The 18074-nt window shown below is 37.6% G+C and overlaps 1 protein-coding gene across 11 annotated transcripts in view; it reads right to left on the bottom strand.

Moving 5' to 3' along the window:
• Positions 1–18074, bottom strand: part of KDM6A (lysine demethylase 6A) — a 157030-nt gene that overhangs the window by 38904 nt on the left and 100052 nt on the right. For 6 of the 11 annotated variants that reach the window (XR_004549424.1, XR_004549425.1, XR_004549426.1 and 3 more), the window contains 9 exons: positions 15100–15193; positions 8947–9073; positions 6260–6358; positions 5695–5914; positions 4997–5131; positions 4400–4555; positions 3663–3758; positions 1794–1898; positions 803–1198 (listed from right to left, as the gene is read on the bottom strand). Coding sequence is in view for 5 of the 11 variants with exons in the window: in XM_034060174.1 (XP_033916065.1) it covers positions 803–1198; positions 1794–1898; positions 3663–3758; positions 4400–4555; positions 4997–5131; positions 5695–5914; positions 6260–6358; positions 8947–9073; positions 15100–15193 (1428 nt within the window). In the remaining 6 variants the exon portion in view is untranslated. The remainder of the gene's footprint in view (positions 1–802; positions 1199–1793; positions 1899–3662; positions 3759–4399; positions 4556–4996; positions 5132–5694; positions 5915–6259; positions 6359–8946; positions 9074–15099; positions 15194–18074) is intronic. The other 5 variants (XR_004549427.1, XM_034060176.1, XM_034060179.1 and 2 more) reach the window with 2 other exon arrangements.

Below are 18074 nucleotides of genomic sequence, written 5' to 3'. Positions count from 1 at the left end.
TACCACAGCCCACTCTCAATTCTTCATCATTAAAGTAACATACAGTATTAACAAAAAATCATGCAGTTTTGAGGAAGAAAACCATACTGTATAAAACTGTACAATCCATCTGGTAAAAGTGAATTAAACCATTAGCATATATTCCTATAGAACACCTCATTACATCCAAAAAGTATGTCATGGAAGAAAGACATTTAGGCTGAAAAAACCCTCTCCAAGTTCTAACCCACACATACACAGAATGCCTTTACTTTAATCCCCACAGATTTTTACTAGCATTATAGTATTTTTTTTTGCAAGTAGATGTGGAGATTTTTAGTTTTTTTTTTTTGATTGCTAGATACTAATTTTCAAAGATAATACAGAAACAAAATACAGGTAATGATTACATCATGACAACAGCATTATGTCAGAAATAACTATGACATTCAAATTCCCATGAAATGTGCACATTCCTCCTACATGAAAAACAAAGTCACAACATCTCACATTAAAGAAGCAATAACAAAAAGACGTACAAGTATTCCTTTTTAAAGAAGCTTTCCTGCAAAGACAGGCAGCTGAGTAGTATGTAACTGCCCTTTTTATCATTTCTTTTAGACTGAAATTAGCTAATTTAATACAGATTTTTGATAATAAAAAGTAACAGTCAGGTTTAACCTATTGTGTGTTTTATTTGCACTTAGGTCATTAGCTTTAGGAAACAGAAAAAAGTGTGTCTACAAATGAGAGACTTCAAACAGTGGTGATGTGTTTAACAAGCCTCCTTAGCATACTCCATAAGCAAACTGAAATTGTATACCTGAGTGGAGTTAGATAGTTGGTTTTTCCACGGCTCCTCTGCGCTGCTGGTCAGGTTTGTGCGGTTATGAGGTAGAGAGAGTGCGTTTCGCTGCAGGTAAGGCACGTTTCCATTACTTCCACTTTCTGTTATGTGATTATTGCCTATCAAAATAGTGTCTGTACTACCCAGCGTTCTTGCTGTGCTGCAGGGAATGGGGCCTGCTGGAAAGGGTCCATTAGCCATAGGCTGCCCGGGGCAGGCGGGACGGATTCCACGCTGAGCGACATTAGGCACTCTGGTTAGAGCAACCTGTGGCTGCTGACCAGAGACAGAGTTTGTAGGCAGTGATGAATCAGCTGTTGGCCCATTAGGAATTCCAGTAGATCGTACCTGTGCAACTCCTGTTTGTCTCATCTAACAGAAGACGAACAAAGCACAAGAATATTAGCTGTGGAATTTAAGAAGTAAAGATCATACAGCACCTGTGTACTTTACTGCACTGATCAATTTCAATTTTATACTGATTTTAAGATCTTTAGAGCAGCTTTTGAGAAATAAGATGACTGTCATGCTCACAAATGCGCTGAGCAGATTTTAAGGTAAAGCTATTGTCACACTTTTCTTCTAGGCCCTTAAGTTTGACTATTAATGTTTTACTGCTAAAGTTGGACACTAAGAGAGAGAAAAGCGAACAATGAGAGGAGGATATTCTGTAATGTATCTTATTACAATTATGCATCTTTCGAGTAAGACCACTTTTAAATGTGTGTCTGCCCACTTCAGTTTGACAGTGTGGTTTGAAAACTTTTACATTATCTGGTAGCCCTATAATAAAACACAGCCAAACCCATTAAATTTCAACCAGTAAACCACAACTAAAGATGAGTTAACATATAGTAAAGGGCATGAGAACTCTGTACAAGAGATATTCTTCAGAACTCAGAAAACACAACAGACACACCATTATGGACTAAAGTTTTGTAGAATAGAAAAATATTTTTGTTCTCACCTGCTGGTGTTGCTGCATCAAGACAAACTGACTCTCCAGCTGTTCCAGCATAAGTTTCTGTGCTGGATTTAGATTATTTCGGTTTGCACGCAGCTGTTCCAAGTGCTGAAAAAACAGTAGTACAGTTCAGAATCATTAAAATTGCATGTGCCTTTTAATAACTTGCTTGCATACAACACTGAAAATCATCCATGAAGACAAGGCTTGTAAAGCTCAAAACATGACTAAGCTTTCTGTTACAGACTCAAACATCTTTCCATTCTGAAGTCCCTCTGCAGGGGAATGCAATGAATAAGGACTGATTTTATATATATGTATCTATATGATGGTGTGATGAAAACAGGGTCTCCACAGAGTGCATGTACCAGGTACACAGAAGCCCAAACCAGTGCTCTTCAGTTGTTACTCTGCTTTTTAAAAAATGTCTAATTAAGGTAACAGGAATCTGGAAGGCAGACCTAGCATGAGCATCAGCAGAAGCAAGTCTGCGTTTCTCTCCAGTGCTATGGCTGCAGAGCTTTGCAGGCAGCACTGCTCTCGCTGCCCACCAATTCTGTGAAACCAACACCCATCCCTCCTCTACAGGCATTTTGGAGCCTCAGTGGTTACTGTGCAGCCATAGCTCCTTTCCCTTCTACTTTTGTTAGCTGAGCCATCTGGTGCGTGTTATGTCCCATATCCTTCCAGCCTCTGAGCTGTGACTTTTAAAAGGTGGACTTAGAAGAGGCAGTAAAGGGTTTACTTGCTCTCCTCTTGCATCATCTCTTTTTGTCTCTCCTATTCATATATGCTGGAACTTTGTCATGCAATTGCCAGCAATTCCAGTATACCATACTTAGTCACAGAAGCCTAGTTAGATACTGCTTAAGAAGAGAAACTGAATCTGAAAAAAAGTGAAACTAAAAAGGGGGAAAAGCGGTAGGATATAAAATTAACAAAGAAAAAGAAAGAGACTGCCTGGAGAAAGAGATACAGAAGAGTGATTAGGGAGGACAAAAGGGGTGTGCGAAGTAGCAGAGGACAGGGAGGGATAGGAGGGAAAAAATATGCAGCATAATAAAGTCAGTATTGTTCAGACAGAGAAACAGCTGAAGAACTATACTGGAGTTGAGGGAAACATTGCTCAGTCAATCAGAATGCCTTCTGTCTCCATACTGTGTTCCTTTCTATTTTTCCTTGCATCCATAGCAGTATCTGTGTAAGAGTTTCCAGCCAGACCTAATTTTCAGATTATGGAATTCTTGCTGAAGCCCACTGCAAGCCCTAACGAACTGTAGACACAACAAAGCACCATAACAAAAAATACCTGTAACAAGATTTAAGAAATTAAATCTAGCATTTCACTTACACAAACCACACAGAAGCAGTACCAGATTTCATTTGAAGAATTGCATTTTGAAGAATGTGCATGTTTGTTTACGCAATGCGATAGAAGAAGCTACCTCAGGGGAAAAAAGGGATATTACAACACTTCTGCACCTCCTTCAATATCCCTCACACTAACAGCAAGCAGCAAGACTCACTTGGCACACAAGTGTGGCAATTTGCATATCTATCTTTAAAACATCATAAGAAAAAAGAACTACTGTATGTTCTCACTTTATAAATTATAGAATTCATACAATGTAAGTGTTCAGTTTCTGCTAGAGATCGTTTATTTTACTACAGAAATAATAATATTTATGGCTTCTCTTCTCACACAGGGAAGCCATAAATAGTAGCACAACTTGAACTACACCGTGGGAATTATTTGGGATATATTTCACACTGAATTTCAGAGACATGGAATAGAAAAATGCTCCAGATTTATTTTCTTAAAACGAAGAAACAAAAAAAATACATCAAAGCTACTGAAGATCTTCAACATACCTGTAATTTCTGTGGTGTCAAGCACCAAGAATGAATTTGTTGCTGTACAGGAGGATGTGACACTGTATGGCCACTGCTCCAAACATCTGAAGTATTCTGAGAGAAAACATTACATTAAGATGTGTGACTATCAAAGGGTAAACATAACTTCTTTAACTATCTAGATTTTATCTCACTTAAGAAAGAACTAGATATTTTTTCAAGAGTAACAATATAAATGAAGAACATACTAAAACATGCCAAGTCTCATTCTACCACTCCCATACAGTATCAGAGTAGTCAGAAGAAACAGTTAAATAATATCAAATGTCTTAACTAAAAACAATCAACTCAAATTATGCTATTAATTTGAAATGTACACTACTTTTAAAACTGAATACTTTATCTACTGTAACACTATTACATGATGATGAAACACTTAATTCTAAATATAAGCAAAGGCAATAAACAGGATGACATGAGCATCTCCCTATCATGAGACAACACTTTTTCACTTATACAACTAGGATTGCAGTATAGTGCCACTGATCTGTATTGCCCTTATGCACTTCTTGTCTGAACTGTAACCTGATAAAACACATCACTGAAAAATGCTTTTTAAAATTCCTAAAAACATTCCCCACCTTGATGCCAAAGGATTAAAATTTAAAGCACAAATTCTGTGCATGCTGCTTTATTTTAATGCATAATTCCATGTAATTTTGGTAGGGGGCTCTTGAGTTCATCAGAGTATATACCTTTGTTGGACTAGATGTTCTTTTCCTCTTGGCAGGACTGGTCAGGTCATCTACTTGGCTAGAAGGAATCATGTGTAGTGGCAAGGACTGCTGTGAAATTGGTGTTTGAGTGAGGCCTAGTACAGGTTCAGTATTTGGATGATGAGGTTTACAAGCCTAAGAATCACAGAAGGAAGACAAAAATATGGTTCTATATATTCTTAATTCTTTCCTTTAAATTATATCTTTTAACAGCCCACATATATTAAAAGGGCTGAGTAGGTATTCTGAAGGTGATCTCAGTAACTGAAAAATCAGTTTCCATATGGTCATCAATGGAGGAATGTGTACCTTTGATGGGATTATCAAACCACTGCAGCATTTCTATTTAAGATGATATATTTTGAAATCATGAAAATCCACAAAGGTTCTAAATTGGTACCCCCATATCTCTCCCACATTACAGGGAGCTTCTTGATCTCGTATCCCTTTGCAAATAAATCAAGGGCTTTTTATTAATAAAAGCCAGTCCTGTGCTCAAGAAAATAAGCTTGACCACTACCGATTGTAAAGAACCCTTAAAGCTGGGCACCTGCAGAACATAACCCAACTTCTCACCTGCTGTGCTGTGTTCATGGCACCCTGCCTGGAGGTAAGCTCTGCGGGGATTGGTAGGCTCCATGCCTCCTCAATACTAGGAAGTAATTTAGTTTTATTCTGTAGACTACCTTGTGGAAGGTTACACAACTGAGCCTAGGAAAAATTATGTAAAAAGCAAATTTAACACAAGCCTACTTTAGTAAGAGCAAGTCCATGAAATCTTCCTAAATGCTGTAGCTAATTATGTCTTAAAAGAGAGGACAGATTTAAAATTTCGGATTTCAGAAAGGTGCTAAGTATAAAGAGGGTAACCAGAATATAAACCTTTGTGAGAATCAGAACAAAGATGAGCTCTGGATTCAGAGGTCTCACAATTCCTTTTTTCTGAAATTGCAAACAAGAGTGAAAGATAGTGCATGTGCATTCTCTCTCTATGTTATGAGAACTTAAAAATGTAGACAATACAAAGAAAAAAGCAAAGTGATGCAGAACAGTATGCTTTGATTAAATGTGCAAAATAGGGTTTATAAGGAATTAAGTTCCACTTAAAAATGGTAGAAATAAAATATTACAGGCTATGATATGCTTACAATAAACATGAAAACAGGTTATACACACCACAAACAACTGCAAATTAAACTTGTGTGTCACTTCTCCCCTCCCCTCTGCTGTGTATTTGGAAGAGTACTGCCCACTTTTGAAAACATTGGTTTTACCTGTAAATACTTTATCCGTGCTGCAAGTGCAGAGGTATTACTACAATTTTTGCTCCTAGTTGCATTTAAGTAGCATTTAATGGCATCCTGAGGCTGGTTGCAGGACTCATAGAGTGTGCCTAGGTCCATCCAGGCTGCAGCATGGCCATGGTCCAATTGTACAGCACAGATATAGGCCTGTAAAGCATCCATAGGCTGATTTTGCTGTTGATACAGCACACTGAATAGAAAGATTAGTGAAGTTGAGAATTAATAACAGTGTCAAAATACAAGCAAGTCAAATAAACACACCCCCCTCAAAACCCTTAATAAACTTTGCCATTATATAAACCATGGTTATAAGCATAAATAACACATAAAATCTTAATATGTATTATTTTAAAAAAATTGAGAAAGCAAATATAAATCAATTATTTAAACTTCAAATCAATCTGACAACATGATGGTATCAGTAAAAAAGCTTTACAGTCCCCTTGAGACCACAAAAGAGTTGAAGAGCTGATACTCTTTATTTATATAAATTAACAGGGAATTATGTAATTTTATTACCCTGTATCATTCTTACCCTATAGAACACCATGTATCTGCACTTGCTTCTGATTTATCAATAGATTGCCTGTAAGATATAAAGGCATCCTGAACTTTCCCAATACTTGAATAGCACCTGGGAGAAGAAAAAAAGAACTTTGGTAATATTTATACAAGGTAATCATTGAGGATGACTTACCAAGACGGATCTGATAAATGTTAAGTCATGCAAATACAGATTCATCTAGATGAACCCAAAACATATGCTGTTTATGAACGCCAGGCATAAGCAGACTCAAACATCTTACTCTACATGTATTACTAATTATTTCTTTGAGAAGTGTACAAAACTGCTTAAACCCTAGATTCCTGCATTTGTAAGGAAAACAGAGTCATATCATAATTAAAAAACTTAAATTTCTCTCGTTTGTGGTAACTTACCGATCAATATGAACACTATTTATCTACAGATAGCAGCACAGAGAAACAATTAAGTTACCTACTTCATCTAACAAAAGGTTAGAAAACTTCATGTTCTACAAGTGTTTCAGACTTATTAACAGATACTGACCAACTGAGCCAGGAATGGTTCCTGACTGCCTGGGAAGCTTTTTATGTGCATTTCTCATATTCCAATGTGAACAGCAAACCGGTTACTTTTACTGTATATACAGAGCACAACATTTTGTAAAGAATCTTGCTGTTTCCTATTTTTTCATAATTTCTTGATTATTTTTCACACATAGAATCAAAGGTATTCTGTTATTATCAGCAGAAATATCAGAACTCTAAAGAGAACTACAATTATACCACACGGAATAATACTTACCTTTTTAAAATTGAAAGCTTAAAATAAATACAACATTAAATATATCTATATATATTTACTAGTTTAAGCTACAATAGCTCTGCTTCTTACATGGTTTGTTTTCCTCTTGGGAAAAGAAATGATAAATTTCAACACACATAAATAACAATAGAAAAAATTTATTCTACAGAAAATAAATCCCAACAGAATAGAAGAGGCAAAGGTTTGTCAAGCATGCTACCCTCTTTCATGTATTCTTGAGGTACACTAGGAAAGGAACACAACGAAATCTGGCAGTATTTCACCTAAAAGCATCCATTAAGTCTGGACACAATGTTTCAGAAGACCATTTTAATCACAATCCAATGTGCATTCCAATATACCTTTTTCAATCTGTCTTATCAGATACATGAAGACTCCAATTAGGACAGCACTATCATTATGTACCCAACAAAACAAGTTGATGGGTTTTTTTTAGTGGGAGAGAGGGATGACGGTGGCATATTTTTAAGAAAAGTAGCTTTAGACCAACTTGCCACCCAGTTTGGACAACCAGCAGAGAGAGGAAGGAACGCAAGGGATACATGGGGAGAGAACAGTAAATGCACAACCCTGTTCCTTTCCTCTTCTGCCAGAATGTGGCCTGGACGAATGGGGCACAGAAACACTTTTGCTCTAGTCCTCCCTGTAAACTATAAGAGATGCTTCCACTAGATTTCCACCCCCATTTCCTGTCTTCCTCCCCCTTGTTTCTATGGTCCTTAGTTTCACTCTAACCACATGAAAGCTGTGGCACAGTAGGAGCAGGAGCATGGCAGCTGCACGCATACTTCATAAGAGTCTTGGCTTGATCCTGCTGCTATGTAAGAACTCAACCAACCCAAGGCCCATGGGACGGGACCACTGGCAAAAAAGCAGGATTTCAGCCCAGTGGATAGTAAGATGAGCCTCCTGATGCCTGGCTCATTTTCCCTTTTCCCTCCACACCTGCTACAGATAGCTCTCTGCCCTTCACACTCAATCCTCCCTTAGCATGAAAGGCAGCTGGTGGAAGAGCCCCATCTTGCAGAAACAGCTGGAGGAATGTAACTAGGATGACAAAAACCTCCAAGAAAGTCAACTGGAAGATACTGAGGTTAGGATATTAATTTTATTTTTGCACAACTAATTTCTAATGTATTTCTCGGCAGAACCAACTTGTTCACATATGGACTTGAATTGCCCTCAAAGATCTCTCCAGAACCTGAGTATTTCAAGAGTTACTGTTGGCTTGTGTAAATTAGTCTATTTTCTTAAAAAGGAAACCCAGAAAAGCCATCACATTTATATGGTTTACATCTTGCAATAAGTTAATTTTTAAGTAAAAATACTGTCTGACAGTACAAAATTAACACAGCACTTAAATAGGTAATAGAATGGATCTATCAGAACTGATATTTAGTAGCAATATACACTGTTTAAAAATGCATGTGTATCTGGGAAAATATTTGTATTTTAGTGTAAAAAAATACTAAGATAGAAGGGATATTCTGAGAAAATAAAGAGATAAAGAATTGTGGAAAAGCATCCACATTTACAAATCACTGACCAAAAAAGAGAGAGAACAAGAAATGTGGTAGGAGAAGGAACAGGTAAAACCAGCAGAGCCGATTCAGATTACTGTAAACATGTAGACTAAATAGTAACTATGAAGAAAGCAGGACCACTTGGGTAACATATTCATCCCAAATATGTTAGCACCTTGTCTTTTTAGACACCTTCCAGAAAACTAGACTTCAGTAGACACATACATCCTTTCCCTTCTTTTTATCTCTGAAAAGTATTAACAAGAAAACCAACATAAGATACTTACAACAATAAGTATCCTCAAAAAAAAATATATATATAGTTACACCATCTATAAAGTCATAGCTCACCTTCCAAGGAAATACCAGGATTGACCAGAATTTGGATCTGCTTCTAGAGATTTCTGGAGATACTGTATAGCATAGCTTTCCTTGGTTGCCTTGTCTCCAAGCTGATCCACGGTGTGATGCATCCAGCCTATACAAAGAATCCATAAACGGCAGAAGTGAAATTCCTGAAGATCATTTAACATTCTGGCACAGCAGGATGTTCACAGCATTAGTTCCTCTTTCAAAACAGGAATATCAATCAACAATATCATTTACATTTAAAGGAAGGGAAACTTTTAAAAGTTTTAAAGTTCTATACTAAAAGTACAGGACCGAAGGATCCTAAGCTAAAATTACCTTCAGGTACTTTTAAAGTGCATTTTGTTGTTTAAATAATTTTTCAATGAGGTTAGGAGCACAATTATGAACTGCTCAGTCTTCTACTATGAAAATTTGGAAATGTTAACTCTTTCCTCCTGTGAACAGTTACCTTCCCTGTCATTGCAAAAAATGCCACCATTCTTCCTGTCATGCACACCAATTATCTGTACATTATGTTCAGTTTACTCCTTTTCTTCTAAGTCCTCATATTTATCCCATTTCTATGTTCAGACAATTCCCCATCAGAACAGTCATAAGAATTTTCATTATCTCCACTTAAATGTTTCTTAACCATTCAATCTTCATTGTTATATCCTTTCCATTCACCTTGAAAAAGTTACCTCTCATCTACTTAATAAATTCTGCTGAAAAGATAATTTTATTTCCTGATCTAACCACACATTATTTTCTTTCACATGCGGCTTTTCCTTTGTCTCATTACATAAGACAATTTATTCATCTTCACTTTAAAGGTCTCCCACAGTCCATGCTCCCCCATGATCTTTTACATCTCTACCACTGATTGGTTTCCATTTCAAATGAAACACCTTCATGCTCTTAAGGTGCTCCTCACCTTCCTCTAAGCTTAGATGGAATTACTTTAAGCAGCCAGAAAATCATCTCACTGCCATTTATGAGTACAGAGGAAATCATTCATAGCAGACAGCTGTCTTGTACTCCAAGTGAGGTCTCACAAGAGCAGAGTAGAGGGGCAGGATCACCTCCTTCACCCTGCTGGTCACACTCCTCTTGATGCAGCCCAGGATACAGTTGGCTTTCTGGGCTGTAAGCGCACACTGAAGCCAGCTCATGATCAGTTTCTCATCAACCAACACCCCCGAGTCCTTCCCCACAGGGCTGCCCTGAATCTCTTCTCCACCCAGCCTGCAGCTGTGCCTGGGATTGCTCTGACCCAGGTGTAGGACCTTGTATTTGTCTTGGTTAAACTTCATAAGGTTGGCATCAGCCCACCTCTCAAGTGTGTCAAGGTCCCTCTGGATGGCATTCCTTCCCTCCAACTTATCAACTGATCCACACAGCTTGGTGTCATTGGCAAACTTGCTAAGGGCACACTCAATCCCACTGTCCACATCGCTGACAGTGAACAAGATTGGTCCCAACACTGATCCCTGAGGGACACCACTCATTCCTGTTTTCAAACTGGACATTGAACTGTTGACCGCAACTCTTTGTGTGCGACCATCTAGCCAGTTCTTTATTCACCGAGTGATCCATCCATCAAATTGATGTCTCTCCAATTTAGAGACAAGGATGTTGTGTGGGACAGTGTGGGACAACGCTTTGCACAAGTCCAGGTAGATGACACCAACTGCTCTACCCCTGTCCATCAGTTCTGCAGCCCCATCATAGAAGGCCACGAAATTGGTCAGGCAGGATTTCCCCTCAGTGAAGCCATGCTGGCTGTCACCAACCAACTCATTGTTTTTTTACATGCCTTAGTATGCTTTCCAGGAAAATCTGCTCCAAGATTTTGCCAAGCACAGAGGTGAGACTGACTGGTCTGTAGTTCTCTGGGTCATCCATTTTCCCCTTCTTGAAAATGGGGATTTATTTCCCTTTTTCCAGTCGTCGGGAACTTCATCATTTAAAACCTCCATTCAGCTAAACTTCAGCACCCTACGCATGCCCTTTATGATATAGTCTAACCACATGAACACACAATACCACTCAAATATCCAGATCAGATTCAGATCTCATCTGAAATGCTAGACAAAGTAGGCAAGGCTGAAAATGGAACTGATTAGGATTTGCAGCCTTACCTCACTCTCCATAATTAGACTGTATCTTAAATACTTCATTCTACCTGTTCTATATGGCTTATTCTTTATTCCACGGGCTTATAGTTTGTTAACAGTCACAGTGACACTTGTGCAAATGGAGGACAAACTTCCAAACTTTAACAAAAGAAATCTCAAAGAAAATCTTATCTACTGAACAACATTTGCCCAAGGTGTTTTAAGACGCATTGCTTGGATACTGTGGTCAGAAGCAGAAGGTTGAGTATTTAATGAACTGAAAGAAATGTCAGGTTAGGAGCCAAGTGGTTACAATACTGGAAAAAAAAAGTGCACTTTATCTCGTCTGAAGATGGATCAAGTCAAAACCATACCCATTAGAAAAGAAACAAAAAAGGAAAGGAAAAAAACCCGCAGTAATTCTTGCAGAGACACGTAACATACACTACTTTCACTTGTGGACTTCCTAAGCTATGTTTTTAATTCAAATTCCAAACCATTGAGGTTCTTAAGCATATGAAAATGAAAATACTCATGCCTTAAGAAAAAAAGGCTTATGTGAGGGTGGTTGTTAGAATGCACCTGTGTACATCAAGAACAAGCATATCAGGTGCACTGCCAGGCAAAGCCTGAGATAAAGGTAATAGTTCAGGGATTATAAACAAGGGTAAAAAAAGACATTAAACAATTTCCTGTATCTCTGGAAATGCTGTGCCGTGATGCCTACTTTCTGTTTCATCAAAACCTTGCTGGATTGAAAAGTAACAAGTTGTACCTTCAGGAGATCTTTACTGAGGTTTACTGATAAAGAATCTATTTTTAAGAGAAAGAACTGAGAACTAGCAATCCTTATCTAGTTTCACTGCTGAAACAAGGGCTGCTTCCTGATTTTATCTTCCTATGCACAGAGGTGAAAGAGGCAAAAGCAACAGAAAGTGTGGGGGAGAACAAAGAAAGGTTTTCTACTAGAATAACACAGTAAAGGAAACTGGATCCCTCTTCTCCTCATGCATAAAATTAAGAATGTACAGGAGGATGATGATGGAAAAACCCTGGTAAACTGTAGAGTTTCCTATTTGCAAGACCTAACTCAAACTCTCAGCTAGCACATTGACTACTCTTCCCATCCTGGGGACATTTTTAGCATAACAAAAGCTCTTTTCCAGGTCTTTACAATCTAATTTGTAACAAATCCCTGTGTGCTTCACTAAGAGGATGTGCTAGCCTAGCTGATGCTGCAGGGTGTTTTTATGCTTATCAGTCACCCTCATGCTGAACTTGTGACAACTGGCTCTTTTTCCCCAGTAAGCATCATCATCTTCGTCTCTGAAGAGATGAGCCTCTTCCCTATTTTAACATCTTATGGTGTTAATGGTGGTTATGTGGACATCACCTAGGAACGCCTCTACCGAAGATCACTGGAGAGTGCTTTGGGAACATCTAAGCAGATGCCTACACTGTTCTTACACTCTTCCCTCAGCAAATACTGAATACAACTGGAAAAACAATACCAGGACAGATTTGATCTTCAGTCTCACTAATTTAATGTAATTTTAGGCAAAACAGTGAACAAAATTGTTGTCTGGAAAACAAAAGCAATGGTGCAAAAGAAGAAAAAAACTGCTCTTATCCAACTGTACAGATCTTACTGTTGTATCTATTTGAACTAGTCAGCATGCATCAGTTCAAATGGATGTGTATTTATCTGAGAATCAGAGGGCTCTCTTCCACCCTCATCTGCTTTGGAAAACAGCAACAAGAGCAAAGATTTTAATAAATATCTCACAAGACATCTGAACTTGCCTAAATTTCAACTCTGACTCAATCAGCATTATCTAACTAAGGAAAATAAACACAGGGTATTTTCATGCCAAAACAATTTTTCTGTTGGAGTTAAAAAAGCCCACCAAAAAATCACAAGAGGAAAAACACCCCTCGCATAACAAAACAAAAAAAAAGGACAGGTCAACCTAGAAATACAAATATATTTTGACTGCATTTTGCCAGTAGCATTCTAGCAGATGACAGGCATTATCTATTATTTTTTCTAAGTTGCAGTCCCCCCCCAGACCATGCCTCCTGAGGAGGTGTTTTTATTAGCAGCTGCTAGAGACTAAACCTGTGATAAATATCATAGAATCACAGAATCATAGAATAGTAAGGACTGCAAAGGACCTCAAGATCATCTAGTTCCAACCCCCCTGCCATGGGCAGGGACACCTCACACTAAACCGTATCACCAAAGGCTTCATCCAACCTGGTCTTGAACACTGCCACGGATGGAGCATTCACAACCTCCCTGAGCAACCCATTCCAGTACCTCAGCACCCTAACAGGAAAGAATTTCTTCCTTATATCCAGTCTAAACCTCTGCTGTTTAAGTTTCAACCCATTACCCCTTGTCCTATCACTACAGTCCCTAATGAATAGTCCCTCACCAGCATCCCTTACGCCCCCTTCAGATACTGGAAGGCTGCTATGAGGTCTCCACGCAGCCTTCTCTTCTCCAGGCTGAACAGCCCCAACCTTTTCAGCCTGTCTTCATACGGGAGGTGCTCCAGTCCCCTGATCATCCTCATGGCCCTCCTCTGGACTCATTCTAACAGTTCCATGTCCTTTCTATGTTGATATCATACTCTGATAAACACCACTGTTAACAGTGAAGAGCAAAAGAAATGGTATTGTTCCTTAAATGTCCTGGTTAAGACCACTCTATTTTTTTATCCATGTAGAAGTTACGCACACTACAAAACTAGGTGACCTATGCCAATTGAGTAAAGGGATTTAATCCAGTTTTTAGACAACAGACAGTTCTCAAAGTCACTGCCATTATTGCTAGCACAGAGACTGAGGCCTGTGGTAGGATTTTATGAATAGAACCATGCACCTTCGCTTCTACTCTGGCAAAACACATCAAATGGAGTTGAAAAAGCACTGGTCAGCTACTTTGGGAAGCCTGTATTCCACAGATGATATGCATAGCCTTTCTGGCTGAAACTGCTGACTATATATACTAGCTGTATAATACCAAGTTAAAAACAAATAAATGGAATACTGAAATATTAGCAACACTGTTGTGTGACAACAAAAAGATCAGCACACCTAGAGTGCTGCAGCGAACTCCTGTAGTGTTTCATTTGTGACACCACACAGAAGACTCAAAAGCTAAACAAATCATTCCACTCCAAATCCATACAGAGCTTGTATTACAAACAAAAGAAAGCATTGTGGCCATAGCTTAGTGCCAGCTACTAATTTGAATTAAATGACCATTTTGTGAAGTGGGTAAAAAAAAAAAATGGGCATAAGCAGGCTAAATTAATATTTAGAATAAGAAACTGGATGGAAGAACATGGAAAAAGTGAATGAAGAAGATTCACACTGGTTTGAATAATTTTAACAAAATGTTCTGAAATATTTTCATAAGGCAAATAGGACAAAAGTCATTTATTCTACCTACCCATTACAAATTTTGGTCTAAAAATGATTTAACAGCTTTCTAAATATAAAAAATTACAATTTTAAAAAAAATATTTTTTTTCTCTTGTGTTTTCTTTTATAGAATCTGACAGTCAACTTTTTAGTTACAGAAAAGGTTTTCATTACAAACTCTAGTTAAAGAGAAAGCAAATGTAAATTTTTCATTTGCCACGTTCATCTACTCTACAACAGAGCATTTTGGTTTACTGCATGCAGCCTGGCTATGCAAGGGCTGTTCTCAAAAGAGAACAGATAATAACAGAATCCTAACTGCTGTACTCCTTCTGTGACAGACCACCCCCTCATTGCCCAAAACCTGTAATGTACATACTGTAGCAAGTCTAAGAGCTGTTTAATTTTGTAAGTTTAATTAAAATCTTCTCCTCCTCTCTTATTTACTTAATTATCTACTGCTATGCATTCTATTTGGGGTGAAAATCTCACGTATCATAATCAGTGTCTAAGACTCTCTTTGCAAATGGAGCCTTAAAAACACTGCTGAAGGCGAAGATGGAAAAAAGAAACACACAGAAAAATAGAAGTTAATTTTACATACCTAACTGCTGTAAGACAGTTGCTTTTACTTGTGCAGGAAGGTTTTCGATCTGCAAAAGCTGTTCATAAGCTTCCTTTGCAGAGTGATACTTTCTCTGCAAAAGGAAAAAAGTACATAGATTAATCATAAAGCTTACAACAGATCACCAATAGCCACGATTTCACAGCACTGACAGCACACAAACACATTGACAAAAAAATCTATTTTTTTTGCATACAGTGCATATGAAAGCTTTAATGAGTGACGTATATATGCTAAGAGAGTAACTTTCATAAATATAGTATTTAATATAAATTGACTACTAAAATAATTGACGGAAAATTTGCAAATTATTAAATTTGGTCAAATCTCATACATGCATTGTACTTCTTACACTAAAAATAAGTATACTGCTTTTAAGGGGAGTGCCTGAATATGAGCCTACATCTGAAATAAAACTCTACACAAATTCTTCCCGGAAAATTTGTAACAGAAATGAAGATCATCCGTAACTGCTGGCTGGTGTAATTTTGCCTCTCTCCTCACTTTGGGATATTTGAACTGCCTTTACAATATATCCGTTGTCCTAGTAAGAGTCCCACCATATGTACAATTAAAACTTATCAATGGATTATACTTGGAGAATGAATGTATGCCATCTTACTATTTGCTACAGAGTTTAAATGCACTTAAAGCAAGGAAACACTGAATTCCTAACTCCCTACATAAAGAGGTCTTAATGCAGAAAACACATTTCCAGGTTGGGATCATGGTCTTTATTGAATTCTGGAACCTTATGAGCTGTTCTGTATATGCTAAAGGTCAAGATTTCTCAACAGATGCATTTTTTAGAATTATGTCAGTATTTAACTTTGCGTTATCCTAACAATAACTGTTTAACAGTGAAAGTATTTTAAGTGTTTAATTCTTCTGTTCCTCCTCTCCCACAAATGTCTATATGACATAAATGCTGAGGGTCTGCTGTTACTAAAAGGTCTGGGGTTTTTGTTGGTTTGTTTTTGTTTTGGTTTTTTATTTTTCTAAAAATTCCACACAAGCTTTTGAGAAAAATATGCTTTCAGATAATTCAACATTAGACTTCATTCTGGCAAACAGAGGAAAAGCATACTAAAATAAATGGGGACATCTAAATGGAAATGATCATTACTTAGTTACATTTTTTTATGCAAGAGTACACAGTACTGAGTACTGCTGTTTTAGAAGGGATGACTGGCAAGACTCTAAATAATATAAATACCTATTGGAAGTTAAAAATGTTGTTAGGTTCTTGATATCTCACAATCACGAAAGACAACTCTGTTGATTTTATAACCCTTTTCTAGTCAGGAAAAAAATTAAAGCAGCAATTACATACTTTCAAATGGAACAAGGGGAAGTTGGTAGAAAAGATTTTTAATTGGTGTTCATGAAATGCAGACAACTGGTAAGAAAACAAATAATATAAATAAATAAAATATCCATGTCCAGCAAAATAAAAACAATCAGGAAAAAATTTTAAATTTAGCACTGGGAACATAATTTGTAGCTCATGACTATGAAGGATAAGCAAAAGAACAGAAGTTCACTGTATAGCATGACAGCAGTGACAGCAATCCAGATGTCAAACAGATAAATATTAGTGCCTTGAAAAAGATGTTTGCATGCTTGCAAGGATTCAGAAAGACCTATTAAAATAGGGCATGTTTTCCAGATCTAGGATATTTTTACTTGTTATTTGTAGTATTATTCAGGCTTTAGAAATCTGCCTACATGTATGCCTTAAAATATTACAGAAAACTGTCACAATGTTTACATTTTGGTTTATTTCACAGAATGGTTTGGTTTGGAAGGGACCTTAAAGATCACCTAGTTCCAACCTCCTGCCACAGGCAGAGACACCTTCCACTAGACCAGGTTGCTCAAAGCCCCATCCAACCTGTCTTGAACACTTCCAGGGATGGGGCAGCCACAGCTTCTTTGTGCAAAATTTCTTCCTAACATCTATATATTAATTCCAAAGTCCTTGAAGTTTGGCTGCATCATGAATGGTCTTTGAAATGAGAGTGGAACCCAGCCCAACCTCTTTTGACACTGTACAAAGAAACCACCCAAAATAGCTAGAAGGACTCATGCTATCACTGATGAAATAATAGAAACTAGCATTCAGCACCAGGAAAAACTACTGCTAACACCTATCAGCACCAGGGCTGTCCTCTACTTCAGAGTTCTGGCAACTCACCATTTAAACTCTAGTATTGTGAAAGTACATAATTAAGGAATTCACCACTTTTTAATCAAATATTAGAGAGCAAGTTATTTTCAAATATACAGAAGGGTTCAGAGATCTGTAGCAGTGTTGTTTAAAAGAAATAAAGCTATCAGCCTGCCTCCAAAAACATCTCTTCATTGTGTCAGAGGCAATATCCAGAATGAAGGCAAGACCCTTTGTGATTCCAAGTTTCTTAAATTCCAGGAAACAAGATACCCCTCCCAGTCAGAACCATGAGACAAACCAGGTCTAACGGGAGAACACACTGAAAATTTTGTGCTCTAACTTGCGTTAAAATAAAGTTCCTGCTGCCTACAATTGTCAATCAGAAAGCAGAGCTTAAGCACTTGTAACGTTGGTCACACAATTATATAAGGCAGCTGGTATACAGATATAGATCTGGGGCCTTTTAACTTTCTATTTTATTCTAGAAAATCAAAAGAACTAACATGTTGAGAATGCTTTGTTATATAATAGTGTCAGTTGTGCTCCAGTGCTCGGAATCAAATCTGGACAGTGGCCAGGTAAGAACCATAACACTCCATGAAGTTTCTGAATGGTGTTTTGGGACAGGGAATTTCTGTCTTGTCATGCAGCTTTACACCAAAAGCATTCAAAAGAGAAATTTATCAAATTTGTATCTTTTACTTATATATAAATACCTAAAGCCATTTTCCACCGTGCCATCAAAAGACAGCACCTACTTTACCAAGCTGCTTTTCAACTG

The sequence above is a fragment of the Melopsittacus undulatus genome, chromosome 2 (genome assembly GCF_012275295.1).
Source record: "Melopsittacus undulatus isolate bMelUnd1 chromosome 2, bMelUnd1.mat.Z, whole genome shotgun sequence".
Lineage (NCBI taxonomy): Eukaryota > Metazoa > Chordata > Aves > Psittaciformes > Psittaculidae > Melopsittacus > Melopsittacus undulatus.
This window is presented reverse-complemented; position numbering and strand designations above follow the sequence as displayed.